This window comes from Danio rerio, chromosome 3, assembly GCF_052040795.2.
Source record: "Danio rerio strain M-AB ecotype USA chromosome 3, GRCz13ab, whole genome shotgun sequence".
Taxonomy (NCBI): Eukaryota; Metazoa; Chordata; class Actinopteri; order Cypriniformes; family Danionidae; genus Danio; species Danio rerio.
Window position 1 is genome coordinate 32434461 of NC_141023.1, and position 20540 is coordinate 32455000.

At 37.0% G+C, this 20540-nt stretch overlaps 2 protein-coding genes across 4 annotated transcripts in view; both read right to left on the reverse strand.

The window, feature by feature from the left end:
- Positions 1-313: 313 nt before the first annotated feature.
- Positions 314-9528, reverse strand: g6pc1b (glucose-6-phosphatase catalytic subunit 1b). Of its 3 annotated transcripts, none has more exons than NM_001386497.1 (5): positions 7265-7734; positions 3797-3906; positions 3600-3699; positions 3034-3149; positions 314-1402 (listed from the first exon to the last, which is right to left on the reverse strand). In NM_001386497.1, the coding sequence occupies exons 1-5, from the start codon at positions 7510-7512 to the stop codon at positions 885-887; spliced, it is 1092 nt and encodes a 363-aa protein (NP_001373426.1). In that variant the 5' UTR covers positions 7513-7734; the 3' UTR covers positions 314-884. The 3 variants fall into 3 exon arrangements, with proteins under 3 accessions (NP_001373426.1, XP_087097924.1, XP_087097923.1); XM_087241798.1 differs by having other exon boundaries at positions 739-1402; positions 3600-3758; positions 3880-3906; positions 7265-7376; XM_087241797.1 differs by lacking the exons at positions 3600-3699; positions 3797-3906 and having other exon boundaries at positions 739-1402; positions 7265-9528.
- Positions 9529-18987: 9459 nt separating this feature from the next.
- The window catches only part of aoc2 (amine oxidase copper containing 2), a 3420-nt gene continuing 1867 nt past the window's right edge, over positions 18988-20540 (reverse strand). The window contains exons 2-4 of the mRNA NM_001013555.3: positions 20021-20306; positions 19788-19920; positions 18988-19694 (exon numbers count right to left, since the gene is read on the reverse strand). Coding sequence (NP_001013573.3) covers positions 19413-19694; positions 19788-19920; positions 20021-20306 — 701 coding nt within the window. The 3' untranslated portion in view covers positions 18988-19412. The remainder of the gene's footprint in view (positions 19695-19787; positions 19921-20020; positions 20307-20540) is intronic.

Here is a 20540-nt window from a genome sequence, read left to right on the forward strand (position 1 = left end):
TGTTCACAGTATGTCTGATCCTATTTTTTCTTCTGGAGAAAGTCTTATTTGTTTTATTCTAGAATAAAAGCAGTTTTTATTTTTTTAAACACCATTTTTTAAGGACAAAATTATTAGCCCCTTTAAGCAAAATGTTTTCCGACTGTCTTCAGAACAAACCATCAATAACTTGCCTAATTACCCTAACCTGCCTAGTTAACCTAATAAACCTAGTTAAGCCTTTAAATGTCACCAAGCTGTATAGAAGTGTCTTGAAAAATATCCATGAAATATTATTTACTGTCATCATGACAAAGATAAAATAAATCAGTTATTAGAAATGAGTTATTAAAACTATTATGATTAGAAATGTGTTTAAAAAATCTTCGAAATAAGGGAAAAAAATAAACGGGGACTATATATATATATATATGAAGAGTTTAGGTGCAAAACCTCTTAATGCCATATGAAATTTTCCTCTAAAATGAGCATTTTTATCAGGATCTTGTGTAGATTCAATAATATTATGGCTATGGCAAAGAATTAGTCTTTTTCCTGTTCTATAAAGTATAAAAAACCTAACATAAACAAGGAAGGCTGAGAGAAATGTTCATCTTCGATGGAAGTTTAAGCATCTGAACTCTGCATACACACAAATACAATCTATGAACATATTTTTTATTTAACCCTTCTATCTATTTCTGTTGTGAAAGTTGTATTATTCATGTAAAATAATGTGTTATATTAACGTTTTATATATATATATATATATCACTAGACATTCGCCAATCAATTAACACATAAAATTGAAAACACATATAAATAAACATACATTAAATACATGTGCTTAATTTGCATAAACACATGATCAGATTGAGTTTTTATCACATTTATCAACTCAAAGTTTAATGGGCTTTCATCCTGCGGTACGCATTTGCTAGTGTGCTTATGCAGTAAGGTACAAAACTGATTGTAGTTAGAGGCACTGTGGCACTCTTACAGAAAGACAGCGTGTAGAAGAGAGCATGAGTGCTGGTGGGTGGTCTGAACGAGTCTAAGAGGCTCAGCAGGGGCAGGGTTGCAGCTGTACAGGTCAGTCTGTAAAAGGCGCTGTTTCCACAGTTCTTATTTTTTTGCAAATCACCATGAGTAGGCAAATGGAGGCTCAGTCCCAGGCCGAACAGGGCCCCTGTGTTGCGGAGGAGGCCAGCGAAGGGTGTGGTGTCCAGATGGACCCATTCAGATTGAATACACCACTTCTGTGCCTTCATTAGGCTCCAGTAGGGGTCAATTGAAGCAGCATCCAACACCGCATAAAGCCCCAGCGCAACAAACACCAGACAGAGGATGCTGTGCATGTAACCCTTCAAGCTGGCTGAGTATATCCAGGACACTCTGTTGAAAGCTTTGGCCACTGCAATGCCTGTAGTGAGAGTGAATAATTATTTTATGCTGATAACAAACTAAGAGAAGTAACAGATGATTATTATTCTACTGATAAAACGTCTCTTAAGCTCATCAAGCTTATTTTATCAAAACAAAAGCAGAAACAGTAAAATCTTGAACTATTATAACCTTTATTAAATGATACCTATTATCTATTTTAATATACGTTTGAGAATTATTAAATGATTAAATCCTGGAAAGCTCAGTTTCAGCATTATTACGCCAATCTTTAGTGTCACATGAATTTGCAGAAACTCTAATGTGCTGATTTGATGCTCAGTTATGATTATACATATTGTTTATAACATGCATAACTATGATATAGTGATTTTCAGCAATTAAATTAATGAAGCCAATAATGAAAGCACGTACAGTTTTATAAAATAAGCCATTCTTTTTTTCTTTTATAAACCAAATATGCTCTTTTTCTTTCCAAAATGTCTCTTCTTCATTGTTTTCTCAAAAATAACCTTTTATTAGGGATGCACCGATATGGAATTTTGAGCCGATATCGATAACTGATAACTCTTAAGACTTGGAGGCCGATAAATATTAGTATTTCAAAATGGTATATTTTTATACAGTGAACAACTGATTTTATTTTTAAGAACTTCATAAAAGTTTGAACTGATCTTATAAACTGAATAGCCTACTCAGTTTCAAAAGGTGATTATATAGACCTATATTCACGATTTCACATAAATTAGCATATCGAAAATAATTTAATAACTTAAAAATGATAACTTGACTGTTGCACAAAAATAATAGGTTCCATAACAAAATGGGATTTAATTAACAAACAAAAGCAACATGTTGATAGTAACAAAAACTATCATATTAGATTACAAACAACCCAAAGAGCTGTTTAGCACGTGTACATCGCTGTTATTTGTTTACACATTTATTATTTTTCCTGAGGCGGTTTAAACCAAAATGCACAATGGCACACTATTAAACATCTTCAATGATAAGGAATATGGCTACTTACTGAGTTATTAACACACACCAATAACACACAAAGAAAGGACGGACTTTGAAGAATAAACAATGTGAGGGAAGCTCCATTATAATGCACTGGACAAGTCTGAACAAGTTCAATCCATGCATGTGTGAGGTAGGCAGTTCTGTACAATTACGTTATCTAATAGCTTAAAGATATCGGCCTGATTTTCATATTGGACCGATGACGATAACATTAAAAACAGCATTTATCTGCCGATATCTATATGGCCACCGATATATCGGTCATCCCTAATCTTTATAGTGGCCACAAATGTGCAGTATACGATTGGTTAGTTTTTGATAAATGTCATGGCTTTATGAAAAACTACTTACATTTCTAAATGTGTAAAATAATTCCCACAATAAAATTATGTAGCAAAACTGTTTGTTTTAACATTCAATGAAGTAATACTGCTGAAAATACAGCCTTTAATCATGATAAATTACTGCATTTTAATCAAATAAATGCAACCTTGGTAAGCAAAACATTAACAGTGATGTTTAAAAAAACAGTTCAAACGTATAGCCTCCAAGAAATTCAAAAGCTAAAATATACATTTTAAAGCAAAATTATGTGAAAAAGGTGCAGTATATTTTGCAACTGACCTGAAAAAACTCCAGCAATGACCTGATGTGGGAAATGAGCAGCAATGAAGACTCGAGAAAGACTGACACACACCTGCACACTCCAGAAAACAGCCCAAAGAAGAGCCTGCAAGCACCTACAGTATAAGGCACAAGCACATACGATAAAGCAAAGTTGTTAATATTAAAAAGTAAAGCAATGATCAGGTCTTTCATTGTTTTTTCAGAATATTTGAGTAATGGGCCCATCATCCACCCAAAAATAAACTGCCTGTGTACAATATTCAACCTGAAGCGAGGAAAAAACAGATCTAAGATAAATGAGCCCACAAGTACTAATGAGAAATTTCCTTTTGACAGGGGGCCCAGCCTGCAAAGATACTGTTGTTCATGATATGATTTGGTATTCCTAAGACAAAGCCCGCATATGTTCCTTCCTTCCTCTTTATATCAGAGATTGTTAAGAAGGATTTCTTGTTGCTTAAGGGCATTTCCATGCATTCATTCAGGTATTCTTTTACAAATGAAGTCCTACTCAATACTAGATTAAAAGGAAGTGGGAGGATAAACAGAACAGAGTCCTTCACCATCTTTTCAGAGGGTCACACTCCTTGAAATTCAGCAGCAGTGACGTAACCATGGCATAGTAGACCCCTGCAGCGCCCATTGCATGTCCCGAGGGGCTTCCTAGAAGAGCGGACAGAAAGCACTGTGGAACCTGCTCTTGATTTAGTGTTCTGGCTGCTCTGTGCAAATAAAATGAGAAACATCAGGAGAGACTCACCAGGGCCGGTCTCACAGGTCATTGGGAACTGTTTAATTTGTGGTACAGTCAAGTTGCCATAATAAACAGTTTCTCTCACCCACCAGTAAGGTCTCTCGCCAAACATGAGCCTGTTTAATCAATTAAGACAATCTGATTAGAACAAACTTCTTAAGTATAAATACAACACACGGCTAAATAGATGTTCAGTTTTGAGACTATTTGTGATTTTGTTTTGCCATTGGTTATATAATCTTTTATTAAGTCTTTAACTCTGAATGCTTTTATTAAAAAGGGATTTTCATTCTCGCAAATGAAGGTTGAAAAGCTGTCACTGTAACACTTTACAATAACAATACATGAATAATGATGTGTTAATATGTAAACTTAACATTACTTTATTATGAACTTATAAGGATGAGTTAATGCATGTGCTAATCATGAACTAACTTTAACTACAACATCACTCACATGAGTTCATGTGTGAATATTAGCTACCTTCATTACTTGTTAGTACATGCTTGTTTGCAAGAGCGGACTGAGACAAAAATTCAGCTCCACCCACAGACACGCATATTCACTTATATCTGTGTACAGGTAGTGAAATAATATAAGCAGTACCATACGTAATAGATATTAAAAAATTTATGTACGTGGCTGGAACAAAAACAACCCGTTGTCATTCTCTGCCCCTCTACCTAAGCATTAAATACATACTGTAACCTCTGCATGTATTTAACGACTAGCTATGTATTCAGAGTTTACTACAAATGCTTACAGTACTATGGCTAAAGCTACAGGTTATTTTGCATATATTAATTCAAAATAACCTATAGTTATATATTAACTATATTGCTAGTACAGTAGCATACAGCAGTCTGTATACAAAACCCATGTTATCTGCTGATAATGACATTTTAAAATGTACGGGAGTTATATGCTAGCTTTCTGTTAAGCACAGTTTATGTTGTCAAAAACTGTCAGAAGTAGTGTGAATGATGTCAATTATATTAATTATATTTTGATGTTAATTATATTTTAGTATAATGACTTAGAAGTATATTTTCTGTTTTCTTACTTCCTCTACCGCGCTTCTGTCCTCCGATGCAGCAGCCAAATTTAAACCTTTCAGAAATATTTCAGCATCTGATTTTAGAGCCCTTTTTTGCTTTCTTTGAACTTTTCGGCTTCGTCTTTCCTTTTCCGCTTACTGCTTGTTTAATATTCTTGCCGGATTTTGATTATGATTGCGTAACCTTTGATTGGGTCGGCCCCTCTCAAAACTAGTCGGCCGCCATCGATCGGGCCAAATGCTTAACATTTAATTATTATTATTATTATTTTTACTATGGCGAAGCAGTGGCGCAGTAGGTAGTGCTGTCGCCTCACAGCAAGAAGGTCGCTGGGTCGCTGGTTTGATCGTCTCAGTTGGCGTTTCTGTATGGAGTTTGCATGTTCTCCCTGCGTTCGTGTGGTTTTCCTCCGGGTGCTCCGGTTTCCTCCACAAAGACATGCGGTACAGGTGAATTGGGTAGGCTAAATTGTCCGTAGTGTATGAGTGTATGTGTGAATGTGTGTGTGTGGATGTTTCCCAGAGATAGGTTGCGGCTGGAAGGGCATTCGCTGCGTAAAAGCTTGCTGGATAAGTTGGCGGTTCACTCTGCTGTGGCGACCCCGAATTAATAAAGGGACTAAGCTGACAAGAAAATGAATGAATGAATGTATTATTACTATCATCATCATGACATTATATTAATATTCACATGTTGCAAGAGATAAAAACTGCATGCATGTAAAAACAATACATATTAAGAAATATATATATATTTTTTTTTTTTTTAACTTGACGGCCCACATTTAAAAAAGGGTTCGGCCCTTCTGGCATTTGCTAGAATTGCCAATGGCCAATCCGCCCCTGCTTGTTTGTTGATTAATGCATTAGTTTATGCTTAATTTAACCATCATGAACTCATGATATGTTAATTTATAATAATATCATGACTTTACTTGTAGGGGCACATCACGATTAACCAATTCTTAACTACTCCTTATGCACGTCCGTCTAGTGCATTTACACTGAATATGAATAAAAAAGTGTTCTGTCAACATCAACAGTTTAAACCCAGGAGTTCATGATGATGATGTGCCCCTCCAAGTAAAGTCATGACATAATTAAGCTCATGAGTTCATGTTTAATACATTTTGCCTAAACTTAAATGAAATAATGTTACTTAGGTGTAACTATGTATTAAATATGATAATAAGTGTATTAACAACATGTACTAAAAAGTAATTAAGGTAGCCGTTGTTGCGACATGTTTTATGTTAGTTCATGATTAGTCCATCCATTATCATTAGTATTATAATAAGGTAATGTTTAGTGTACATATTAATACATCATTATTTATGTACTTGTAAGAAATGAGTCTGCCTCGACCCAACTTCCACTCTAAATGGTGAATTGATGCTCATTTCCCAAAAGGGCTGACTTATGAGAGAAATGAGAAGTCAACAAGGTCTTGTCTCTGCATTGTTTGAGGTGACTACATCTCGACCAAATGGTAACAATTGTAGAATGGGGATGGGTGTGGTGCACAAAGAACCATCTCATCAATGGTGTTGAAACTGCATTAACATGGAGAGATAGGGAGAACAGCTGGGTCAACAGCAAAGGAGCAACTTCATTAACATCTAAAGGCAACATCAAAAACAGTATAAAGGTTTGAGTTTAGGAATGTTCAGGGTTCATTCTGACTCCAGTGAACCCTAGGTACTGCCATGTATTTTGAGACTGCTATGCTGAATAAACATCTTAATTGAGATTTTCTTCGTCATCTTCATTTTTTCTTACATACTGTTATTGTAAAGTGTTACCGCTGTTACTGGAGCAGTACAAAAGGCTTTTTACTGTAGGCTCTAATATGTGCACTAATTCTACTATGCATAGATGACAATACCTTTAAAGGAATAGTTCACCTATTTTTATTTCCTCATCATTTCCTCACACTCAAGTGGTTTTAAACATAACGCCACTAACATACATAGTAAAAACTTTTTAAAAAAATGTTTTTTCAACATTCTTCAGTATATCTTCCTTTGGGTTTAACAGAAGAAAGAAACTCCAGCTGACTTAGATGTAGAAAATGAGTAAATGACAACATTTTTGAGTGAACTATCCCTTTAAAGGATCCTTTAGAAACAAAAGGCATGCTATGATTTTTCCAAGTACAATGCAATCCTAAATCAACATCCATGTTAATCCATACCTATTCCCTTCCCCTAAACCAAACCATAACTGTAAATCATTCCCATCAGAGGGGAATAATAGTTGGATAACAATCATGTAGAAGTGCCTAAACCTAACTGTAAAACGTCACATAAACTGTATATGCATCCCTTAATTCTGATTGGAATGTTGTTCCAGGATCAACATAGATTTTAATACAGATACATGTCCTACTTAGTGAAATTAGGTTAACAAACACTTACCACTTAAGAACTAAGTTGAGCCAGTCTCCTACAACAGCAACCCAGACTAGCTTGACTCCCACTGCTGATTGTAGGTGGAACCAAATGGGGAAAAAAAATAAAAATGTTGTCCGCAGGTCTGCTATTGTTGACACAAAGGTAAACCAGCTTTGAGCGTGCCCAAAATGCTTCTGCAGGTATAATGTGCTACTTATCCCATAACCATACAATACTTCCATTATTGCAGCTGATCTGCTATAGAGCAACATTACTGATGCTCATTTTTGTTCTCAGTCTTTGGATAACATCTAGTGTCTTGAATCCGTTTTGCCTTCCCAGTGATAACCTGCATGAATAGCGCCTGCTGCTTTTATCCGTCCACTCAGTTGCCTGGTCACTGCACATCACCTGAGCTTTGGACTCTCTGGAGTAAATAAAGGGATAAAATGGTCTCCAAACATTATTCGGTGGTCATTAAAGGAGGCATGCACCGTGCATGTGTGTGAAGTGCCAGGTTTAAGGTTCCAAATTTAGCTCTTGATTACAAGAAAGGCAAGATAGTTGAATGAGGTGATGACATGCATGGACACACAGGACACTTGACTGTTCTCTCAGAGGTTGTTGTGTTACTAGAAATAAATGCATGTACATGCACCGGCCACTTTATTAGGTACAACTGCTCGTTAAAGCAAATTTCTATTCAGCCAATTACATGACAGCAACTCAATGCATTTAGGCATGTAGACATGGTCAAGACAATCAGAATGGGGAAGAACAGTGATTTAAATTGACTTTAAATGCAACATGGCTGTTGGTGCCAGATGGGTTGGTTTGAGTATTTCGGAAGCTGATGATCTACTTTGGTTTTCATGCACAACCATCTCTAAGAGAAGGGTCAGAGAAGTGTGATGAGTCTCCATTTTTGTTGCGACATTCGAATTTTAGGTCAACTACATGAAAGCGCTAATCATGAAAGCATGGATTACCGCTGGTAATAGTCAACTTTTATTTATAGTAGTGAACATACTTTTAGTGCTGTGTTGATGAAGAAACAAAATTACATAAAATATAATTATCATCATTAGTTTATATTGTTTATGTTATTTTAGTTTTGGTTGAGCTGTGTGGCCATCGGCTCAAGGCTTACAGGAAATGATTAGAGTTTGAGCGAAACCTTCATGTGACACTGTTTACCTTGACTTGACATAGTGCTTCATTTCCAGTATCCTCTGCAGGCCTGTTCGTGCGATGTCTCATGACTTTGTGAGATGGCAGATTTTCCACTGGCTTCCCGAACTTGTGATAGCTGTAGCTAGAACAACTTAACCATGTGGAAAGACAAAGATGGAACATGTTCAGGGCAGACTGTAAACAAGAACACTACCTGCAGGGTGTTAAGAGCTCCACAATGTTTACAGATGCCATCTCAGAGGCCCATCAGCACATACAGTATGTACGGATGTGCTTTCTACTTTTTGTATCAACCTTGTGAATTTTACCATGTTTTGAATTTTGTTTTCTGCTGTCAAACGTGCAATCTTGCATTTTAGATTTACGTTAGTGAAGAGTTCTTGTTTTCGTGAGCCAAATGTAGCTCACATACACAAGAAAATATACAGGAAGTGCTCAGTTCTTCAAAGAGCAATGCAATCTCACGCCCTCTGGTCATTCTCAGAAGTCTTTCTCCCCGAAAACAGCGGGTAACAGAAAAACAATGGTCAGTTCCTGTGGGCATTCAGCTTTGAAAATAAATACTGTAGTCCGACATGCATTTACATGCAAGTGCGCACATTTGTATTCATTAAGGAAATGCTGGTCTGTGTTGGAATATCAAGCTAATTCCATGCGTGTTCAATAAAAAAAAGGTCAGGAGAGGGTTTTCTTCAATGCCAAAAATATTAGTAATTGATTAGATACATTCAGGAGGTTCGTAACTAACATATATTTTCCTGACTCCAGCATTTATACACAACTGATATCAACAGGTGGAGTTTTGGTGTAACGTCACTTATCAGTCATTCTGCAGTCCTTTGAGTGTTGCACCCAGACATATTTCCTCTTTTCTGGAATCCTTCTCTGCAAACCAGAACTGAACAATTAAGTGCATCTTCAATATATTTCACAATTTCTAAAAGCATCATGCTCCTTGTGACTTCAGCAGTCTGGAACAAGAGCCCCCGCACTATATTGATTCTTATTCTGCTATTACCCTCTTGTCAGCAGTTCCTTCTAAAAAGTATGCAACACAGTAAAAAAGAAGAAGTATGCCTGGTCAGTATATGGTATCATGCAAAAGAAAAAATAATTATTAATCTGTTGTTAAACAGTTTTCTAGTAAATAAAGACACAAAAGTAATAAAAATAAATTCATTTTTCTCCACATCTGATAAGCGTTGTGGCAAGAAAGGTGTTCATTATAAAGGAAATACGCTAAGGTGTGAATTTTCTTAGCAATGCTCAGATGTTGTGCTCTTCCTGCTTCTTTTCGTTTTTGGTCTGATAATATTTTGGTAGTAATGTGTCTGGATTTGATTGCCGGGTAGCCTAATAGTTGAATAAACTATAAGTGAAAACATGTCTTACTTGAAACTATGTGAACTGAAAAACTAAATATTAAACAAATATAAAATAGATTTTATTTAATCTAGTTCTGCAAATAATTCTTTATTACATATAGTTAAATTGTATGTGATAAATAAAAAATATATGTACATATACACCCACCGGCCACTTTTTGATGTACCAACTGCTCGTTAGCTCATCAAATTTCTAATTAGCCAATCACATGACAGCACCTCAATGCATTTAGGCATGTAGACATGATTAAGGCTATCTGCTGCAGCTTAAACAGAGCATCAGAATGGGGAGGAAAGGTGGTTTACGTGACTTTGAATGTGGCATGCCTGTCTGGCATGGAATGTGCAAGACGAGCTGGTTTGATTTATTCAGAAACTGCAGATCAACTGGGATTTTCATGCACAACCATCTCTAGGGTTCACAGAGAATGGTCCGAAAAAGAGAAAATATCCAGTGAGCAGCAGTTCTGTGCGTGCAAATGCGGGAGGTCAGAGGAGAATGGCCAGATTGTTTTAAACTGATAGAAAAGCAACAGTAACTCAAAGAACCAGAGGTATGCAGAAGAATGCACAAAACGTCCAACCTTGAGGCAGATGGGCTACAGCAGCAGAAGACCACACCGGGTGTCACTTCTGTTAGCCAAGAACAGGAAACTGAGGCTCACAGTTCGCACAGGCTCATCAAAATTGGACAATATAATATTGGAAAAGCGAAGCCTGGTCTGATGAGTCTCGATTTCTGCTGCGACATTCAGATGGTGGGGTCAGAATTTGGTGGCAACAATATGAAGGCATGGTTCCATCCTGCCTTGTATCAATGGTTCAGGCTGCTGGTTGTGGTGTAATGGTGTGGGGAATCATTTCTTGGCACACTTTGGGCTCATTAGTACTAACTGAGAATTGTGTCAACACCAAAGACTACCTGAGTATTGTTGCTGACCATGTCCATCCATGTCATAAAGCCCAAATCATCTCAGACTGGTTTCTTGAACAATGCGTTCACTGTACTCAAATGGCCTCCACGGTTACCAGATCTCAATCCAATAGAGCACCTTTAGGATGTGGTGGAACGGGTGATTTGAATCATGGATGTGCAGCCGACAAATCTGCAGCAATTGTGTGATGCGATAATGTCAATATGGATCAAAATCTCCAAGTATTATTTCCAGTACCTTGTTGAATCTATGCCATAAAGGATTAAGGCAGTTCTGAAGGCAAAACCTAATAAAGTGGCCGGTGAGTGCATTTATGGAAAATCAGAGCAATAGTATCAGGTTGGAGCCTTTATCATCAATCATTGATGCAATGTCAGACACAATGCAATCAATGGAGCGAGTGATGTCACTGTGACGGGTAGGGTTAGGGGTGGGGTTCGGTGAGCACATTAAAAAGCATTGGATGCAGCTCAGATTGCACTGCACCAAGTCTGCATCCAGACCCCTCTCAATCAAAGTTGCTCACAATTCCCTTTTCAGGGTAATACAGAAGCATTCTAGCCACAACATGCAACAATACACAACAGAACCACTAAAAACTTCAAATGAACATCAAATGAAAACAAAAAGAAGAAACTAATTCAAACTAATAATAAAAGCTATATTAAATCAGCATTGTTTCATTGACGATTATCTGTACATTTGAATCATGTTCATAAAAAAATTACATTAAAATAATGTTTTTCAGCTAAGAAGATTTATAGAACTGTATGCTGTGTATAATTTTTCCTAGAATTTACAACATTGTTTGTCTTAGTTTTTTTATGCATGCGGCCCTTAATTCAGCATGCAACTGAACAGTGCAGGCCACATTTGGAAATGGTGTTCTCTCAAGTTCCAATGGGAGTGCTGAGAAAGAAGCAGCTGTAGAGCTTGTGCAACTCTCGGAACCAATGGAATTCTAAGCAAAGCCAGAAGACATTACTCTTTCTGGGATTTCTTGGAATTCTTTAAGTGCATGATACACAACCACTTATCATCCCTACTGTGAAACTACAGCCTGGGAGACACAGCAGAGCTTAGATAGGTTGAAATTGGTTTTAATGCAGTATTATTCATAAGCTAGGTACATTTTTCCATACTTTACTGAATACATTCATTTTCTTGTCGGCTTAGTCCCTTTATTATTCGAGGTCGCCACAGTGGAATGAACCGCCAACTTATCCAGCACATTTTTTTTACCTCAAGGCGCAACCCATCTCTGGGAAACATCCACACATATATTCACACACACACATTCATACACTACGGACAATTTAGCCTACCCAATTCACCTGTACCACATGTCTTTGGACTGTGGGGGAAACCGGAGCACCTGGAGGAAACCCACGCGAACGCAGGGAGACGCAGGGAGAACATGCAAACTCCACACAGAAACAACTTGACAACTGAGCCAAGGATCGAACCAGCGACCTTCTTGATGTAAGCCGACAGCACTACCTACTGTGCCACTGCATCGCCACTTTACTGAATACATGTGAAAATGTAAATAAAGTGCCAATGAATTCACACCCTACCAATTTGCAACTCTTAACTAAATTACTGTTGCTTTAAGCAGTGGAAAAAACTATTTTTCTCTGTGACATTGTTTATAGTTTGAAAACAGATTGATGAAGCTACAGAGTTCATTGGCTGATAATGACATAGGGTTGTACTAAGGGAGTTTGTTTGAGAAACAGTTACTCAAGAAGATGTTCAAGCACTGCATGTTGCAATGTGGGAAAAACTGCAAACTGAGGAAAATGTAAAGATGTGTGTGCCAAATTGATATGAGCAGTGCAAACACTGTCCATGTGTTCTAAATGTTTAAGGGATCCAAAGAAAGAAAATGAGCAAATTCACTCTCAGGCACATTCAAGATGTAGATGACATTTTCTTCTGTAGAGCAGGATTTTTTTTTAGCTGAAACTGTGGTCCTTACAATGCAACTTAACAGCTACTAGGGACAGTGCATGGTCACAATATGTATGTAAATGTGTATGTGATGTTCAGAGGTAGGGCTGCACGATATTGGAAAAATCTTATCTGTGAATTTTTATTTTTTTTTTGCAATAAATATTGCTGTAACGAAGTGGCTGACACAGAGGGATCCATTTGCAGTATGTTTATTAAGCACAGTTTAATATTAAGCAGCACACAGATGTAATGCATGTGCGAACTCACATCAAACACAGTTGTATTAAGTCGAAGGGCTGGCGGCAGGCAAACACAGGATGAGTGTGCAGGCATGGGTCAGAGACAGGCGGCGAATATCAAGGTCAGTGTTCAGGCTAGAGTTCAGGGCAGGCGGCGTGGATCAGTCAGTATTCAGGCAGAGGTACAAGGCAGGCGGGAGCCAGGACGAGGTTGATAAACAAAGCAGGTTAAGCAACACTCAGTAGAGTTAGCCGGGGCAGAACAAGACTTCGCCATGAGTGTGTGTGTGTGTGTGTTTGTGTGTGTGCTGCTTATATGTGAGCGTGGGTGATCAACTCTATGGGCTGCAGGTGTGCATGCTATCAGTGTAAGTGGATGACATAATGGTTAGAAGTCCGGTGATCATGACCTCTGCTGGCCAGCGAGGGGAATGACTGGGACCGAGTCGGTGACAATTGCTATATAAATAGTCAAAGACTATAGAATACAGAATGAGGAAAAGTGTAACGATCAATATGGCAAAAAACCTGCCTTCTAGTACAAGAGCCAACCATCAATCTCTATAGACTATACTTTAGAGGAGGGGCTCTGACCAGACATGAGTTTCTTTTTGCGTGATTTGGACGTTTAGACACGAAATTAAAGACACTGTTGTTGTTTAATTTTATTGGTGTGTGTTCTAATATATGAAATTCAACCATAAGCTTAGCAAGCAATTTTTCGAGAGTTTGATGTTTCCCTATTCAAACACAATGCCCAAGCACACTGCCTGAGATGGTCGCCGAGTAAAATGACCACCCTTAAAGGGACTTTGTTTCACAAGATAGTTGAATAGCACTATTTAACAGTTTTCAGGGGAGTCTAACAGTATCCAGGTACAGTTGCAAAAAAAGCTTTTCTTATTTTATTTTCTATTTCCAAATATTTTAAAATTCTTTTGATCAAACAAAAAATTGTTTTGTATTCAACTTTTAAAGAAATAAGTCAAAATGAACAGTTTTTCTTTAAAGTTATCTGGCAGTGGGCTTAGAGAAATAATCTTCTTTTTGCTTTAAAATTTAAAATCTTGTTTTCGCTTTCTTAAATTCCAAGAAAAACAGTTTATTTATTTATTTATTTTGTATTCTATATAAATACAATAATTAAATACAATTCTGTGGCTCCTGCTCAAATATAATTCAGACTCAGCATTGCATATCTTGTGATGTGACTATTGCAGATGTACGCATTGCGATATTGATGCTGAAAAATATATTGTGCAACACTAGTCAGTGGGTGCATAAATTAAAGGGATAATTTACTCAAAAATGTGCACAGTGCTGAAAAATCTGATATTAATTACTGATCATCATGTCGTTGCAATCCCTATAAGACCTTCGCTGATTCTTCAGAGCACAAAATAAGATATTTTAGTTTAGACTAAAGTCTAGATTTTATTTTAGATTAAAGTCGAGTCATACTCCATAGACAGCAACAGTTCAGAAACATCCAAATCCACAAAAAAGACCATAAAATACTGTCAAAACATTCCATATGACTTCAGTGGTTCAAATGTAATCTCATGAAGCTCCAAGAACACTTTTGTGTGCCAAAAAAATGGTAAAATAAACTCTGAGTATTTTTTTTTAGCACAAAAGTGTTCTCTGAGATTCATATGATTACAGTTGAACCACTGCTGTCACATGGAATGTTTTGACAGTATTTTTCGTTTCTTTTCTTGACTTTGATTGCTGTCTATGGAGGATGAGGGAACTCTCAGATTTCATCTAAAAATCTTGATATGAAATTTTTGATGAACAAATGTCTCAGGGTCAACAGCACAAGGTATTAACAGAATTGTAATTTTTGGGTGAACTAACCCTTTAAGAGAATGAATGTCAAATGTGCTGTTGCATTAGAACTAAATCCCAATATAAATATTCAATAAAATAATACTATTAAAGCCTGAATATTAATAAATTGTATAAAAAAACAATCAGAAATTTCAAATGTCCTTTAAACCAGGGGTTCCCACACTTTTCAGACCCCCAAAATAACAATGCCAGTGACTCGCGACCCCCAAAATTCTGTAGTGTGATTATAAATATATAAACCCTGCACACAACGACCTACACATACCAATAGGCCCAAGTCTATTAATTGTTTAATTTTGGAGAACGACACTCGGAAACCATCCTTCAGTTAAGTTTTTTTGATGTATGTCAGTGCAAAGGTGTCAGAAAGTTTAACTTGGTGCCATAAAATCAATGTGCGGCATCTGATGCTATTGCTATGTCTTTAATATAACACCATCACTCCAGGGGTCACCAAAAAATACGTATTCGAAAGGCTTATGCTTTATTATTGTTCAATATTAACTTGTAAACAATGTTACTATTAACTACTATTTTGTTCTTCGGTAGTTTATGGATAAAATAGGGTAATTCTAATAGTTTAATCAAATGAATTTGGAAATCGCCAAGCAACCACCCTCCCCTTCTCATTGTCCCGCGAACCCCAGAGCCATCCCGACCCCCACTTTGGGAACAACTGCTTCAAATCACAGTAAGTGTGAAGATTATGACAGAATCATGATGTGCTGATGTTTTCCTCAGGTCTCTCTAGAGCAGGGGTGCTCAATCCTGTTCCTGGAGATCTACCTTCCTGCAGATTTCAGTTGCTACCCATATCAAACACACCTGAACCAATTAATTAGGACCTGAACACCACTTGATAATTACAGGCAGGTATGTTTGATATGGGTAGCAACTGAAATCTGCAGGAAGGTAGATCTCCAGGAACAGGATTGAGCACCCCTGCTCTAGATGTTGTCAGGTCTGTCTGTTCTTTGTCATCAACACCTTGTTCATTACGCTGACAGTCCACTTTAAGTTCACTCCAGCAAGTAACAAACACATCCCGTACTTTAATGAAATATCTCACTGTGTTTGTTCAGACCACCAGTTTGTTTGTGGACATAAACTCTTGTTTGTAACTGTTTGAAATGACATGCAAGACAGGTTGTTTACATCTGAGAGCTTGCAGCACATATACAGTAGGTCTGTGCACAGTGATAAATTCTTTTACCTTATAGGGGAGAGGAGCCTAGTTGTTTTATTTCAATAATAATAAACAGCCAAATGCACTATTACGCAAATGTGTTTGACAGCTATAACTATAACATGTTATTAGAAAGATTGTCTTATAGAGATGATATCCCATTAGGAGGTTACAACAATTTGGTGCGAATCAAGATGTCCTAGAGATGGTATACAAGAACTTGGTTGAAAGTGTTGTGAGTTTTAACATGATTGCATGGTATGGACTGTTGCCAATAAAGGAAAAGCGAAAACTGTGTAGAGAAGTAAAAGTTGCCAGTGCAATTGCAGGTAAAGCGCAAAGACAACCAAATGAAATTTATTAAATGAGAATTAAACAGAAAGCACACGTCATTACTGAAGATTGTTCCCATCCCTTAAATATAAAATGTCAGCTCTTGCCATCAAAAAGACGTTTTAGGCAACCTCAGGTAAAGAAAAATGTGTATCAAATGTCCTTTTTGCCGAGTAACATTAGAATTTTAAATACTGGGTTCTAAGTATGTAAAGGGTTTTAAATAGAGTTTTTAATGTGATTTATGTGACAACGTTGAATGTATTTGTGTTGCCTGTTTTTTCTGTGATGTGTGTAATGTGAATGCTGATGTGGTTGTATTGTTAAGCCAAAGATAAATTTCCACTTGTGGACAATAAATAAAGTAAAAAAAGTAAAGCTTATGTTATTTGAATATATGTAATTAATCAATTGCAATACATACAGTAGCCCAAGTAATGGTTTGATGTTTTGAAATGTTACATGATTTTTAAAAAACATTTTTGGATTGTTGTGCTTCCCAATTGTTTCACTTCTTTTTAACACAACTCATTTATTCATTTTCCTTCAGCTTAGTCTCTTATTTACCAGGGGTTGCCACAGTGGAATGAACCGCCAACTATTCCAACATATGTTTTATGCAGTAGATGATCTTCCAGCCACAACCCAGTACTGTGAAACACCCATAAACTCATTCACACACACTCATATGGCCAAGTTAGCTCACCCAATTCATCTATAGCGCATGCCTTTGGATTGTGGGGGAAACCGGAGCACCCAGAGGAAACCCATGCAAACAGGGGGAGAACATACAAACTTCACACAGAAATGCCAACTGGCCCTGGGACTTGAAACAGCGACCTTCTTGCTGTGAGGTGACAGTGCTAACCACTGAGCCACCCCTTAACACAGCTTATTTGACAATATCTATTTTGACAAAATGCCCCACTAAATCAACAATAATTTTTTTATACATGCGCAGTTAAACAATAAGGGTTGAAATATTCTAACATTATTTGTGAAGCGTGACAACTAACCATTTCTATTCTCTCTCCTTGCAAAATGTTTAGTGGACAAGGTTAAAGAATGTACAGTATAAACGAAGATAACACAGAGATTTCTGACACGGCTGCTGCTCTCCAAACACACCATCTGGAATTCATTGACTGCTGAGATCTTGACAGAATCGCTGTAGCCTATATGGATGTCTGTATATAAAGGGGGAGGGCGTCTGTTTGAGATGCAGAAAAAAATAAAAGAGATGGAATTTACTTTATATACACAAGCATTAGTAACTTGCGTGTATTCAGTTTGAAAGAAGAGGCAGTGGGAGTGAAATAATCATTAATCCCGAAAGCAGTTTTTTGTACAATGTCAGTTCTCAAAATTTATAGGCCTCTGATGGGTCATGCTCCTAGCAGGTTCCTGAATTCCTTATCTGTTCAGCTTTAAAACCACAAGTGTGCCTTGCATGTTTCTGCTGTTAATAAGGAGGTCTGTGATATTGATGTGATAGAGCTGAACTGTGCACTACAGAAATGAATATGTGGACAAGCAAACAACCAGGGTACATCAAGGAGAACCAGAATGTCTTATTTACTGATTGCAGGCCAGCTGGTAAACGCCAACCTGATTTCACCAATTAGGACACGTTTCTGCATTAACATCTATGTTGATCCTGAAACAACATTCCAATCAGAATCAAGGGATATGCTTACAGCAGTGGTGCTCAACCTTGCTCCTGGAGATCTACTTTCCTGCAGATTTCAGTTGCAACACATCTCAAACACACCAGACTGTAATCATCAAGTACTGAGTTGCAGCTGAACTCTGCGGGAAGGTAGATCTCCAGGAGCAGGGTTGAGCACCCCTGGTTTGCAGTTAATGTTAAGTGTAGGCTTACAGTTTAATGCATGTCTACATGATTGCTATTAACTATTATTCTCCTCTGACTTTGGGAATGATTTACAGTTATGGTTGGGTTTAGGAGTCGGGAAGAGGTATGGATTTTTTTTTTTTTGAACAACAGTGATGGTCCAGGATCAACATAGATGTTAATACGCAATTGCATCGTACTTGGCAAAATCAACATGTGCACTGTAAAGCACAGTGATCCTATAATAATAATGTGACAGCTTCGATTCTTACATTATATCACTCACAAGGGTGGATATTGGTAATATCTTAAATCTACACATTATTATCTGCATAGCTTTCATGTAAACTTTTGTATGTATTTTTCTGAGATATACAGAACATTATTATGAATCAGTGTGGCTGTTAATAAAACCAGTTTGACTATATTTAGTTTTCTTGGTGTGGACTTAAAGGGTTCACCCAAAAAATAAAAATGTACTCACTATTTTCTCACCCTTAAGTGGTTCTTTATTTTGTTGAACAAAAAATATATTTTGAAGCTGAAAACCACTGACAATTATAGAAGGAAAAATAAATACTACAGAAGTCAAAGGTTACAGCTTCCTTCATAATATAATCTTTTTATAAAATATAAGTCTTCAAAATAAGAAACTCAGAAAGCTTTAAATCAAGTGAAGTGTGAGGAAAATAATTATAGGACTTTCAGTTTTGGGTTACCTCAGTATTTAATACAAAGTTACAACACTTGTATGCCACATGGAAAAGTAAGCAGGATATTTCTGAGAATGAAATATAAACAAAATAATCATGTTTCATTTTTTATTGAACGGCATAAAAATGTTTATAAAAATAAGTGTATACTTTGTGAGGTGTTTTATCAGTGCATTTCTCAGAGTTGTTAGAAATCTCTCTCTTTAGAGTTTACATTGTATAATAAAAACAGCCCTGCCTTAAAGAGCTATGGTATACCCTAAATTATATGATTTGATAATAAATGATACATTTGAAGCAATTTACAAAAAGTTCACCAAATGTACAAAAATGAAAATAACTAAAATTCACAAAGCACACTTCTGGTAAACAGAAAATGAGAAAATATCAATAATATTTACATAGTCAGCTACAAAAGCAGGAAATACTTTTTTCCAATTAACTAAAAAGCAGAGAGTGAGGATATACTACTGCAAATGTATTAGCAAATCTGTAGCAACATGGAAATTTGCATCAAAATTTTCACTCAAACTGCATAACACCTTCAAAGCCGTGGTAAGTGAATGGCTCCAGTGTGGAAGTGCACTGATCCTTTTCCAGACACGCCATTTTGTTGTACTCACAGTCATTTTCAGAGCCCGGAATAAAATGCACACCATCAGGTGAGTGTATGGACGGATCTTCATTGAAATAGTTGTGTGGCCTAATGAGGACACCGCCACCATTGCCCACCGTAACAGTGTTGGGTATGTCTTCTGCATGAGGAATGTGTAGGAAACCAGCAGTGACCCAGGCAACCAAGTCCTAAGTAAGACATAATGAAGATTACTTTATTATTTGCAATAAATCAAAGCACCTGCTAATTAAAGATATTCTGTTGAAGCGCTGCTTTAATACCTCGTTGTCGATTGTCTCATTATCTTCTATATATTTGCTGAAGTCCACAAATGGTTTCCACATGTAATTCTGACTGTATAGACTGCTACTGGTCTGCTCTTCATCTTTATGCTTGGTTATAGCAACCTTATACCTGAAAAAGTAGAAGCAAATGAGAGAGGTTAAAGCAATAAACAGCTCTTTTAAAACATGCATGTGTTTCAGTATTCTGACTCAAAACAATAAGACCTTACCGAGCCCAGGACATAGACTTCTCTGTAGACTCACTTTCAGGCAGGGGGTCTCCAGCAAAGCTCAACACCTGAAGCCTGTAAGAGCGATTGTGGCCCCAGCGATTAGTTTGCTTACTGGCTATATGAAGGTAACGGGGTGTTTTGGCACCATGAAGCATTGCTGCTTCTTTCTCTGTCTTGACTTGTTGCTCCACCAGTCGTGGTATCTTTGCTTTCTCTGTGGGCATCCATGGCAATGGCACCTCCTCATACACCATGTCTTTAGTCTGAAATATATTCTTCTCACCTTTGAAAAGAAAAAGCTCATTTTAAAGCGGTTTTGTGACCGTCAGCAGTAAATTTTAAGCAGTGGTCTTTGCAAGCTGAGGACTATACTTGTTTTTTGGGACAGTCTAGCCACCCAAGATGTTTTTTTATGGCATGTTTTTTTTTTTTACAATAATTCACTTTCATTTATACATGTTAAAATAAAAAGATTAATTGCTTAATGAAAACAGTAATATAATCCTCACTTATATCT

Coding starts and splice junctions, on each gene's coding strand:
- g6pc1b (NM_001386497.1), bottom strand. CDS start 7,512: ATGTTGCTCTATAGCAGATCAGCTGCAATAATGGAAGTATTGTATGGT. Junction 3,700..3,796: donor GACCTGTGAGACCGGCCCTG/GTGAGTCTCTCC, acceptor CCGCTCTTCTAG/GAAGCCCCTCGGGACATGCA. Junction 1,403..3,033: donor CATTGCTGGAGTTTTTTCAG/GTCAGTTGCAAA, acceptor CTCTCACTACAG/GCATTGCAGTGGCCAAAGCT.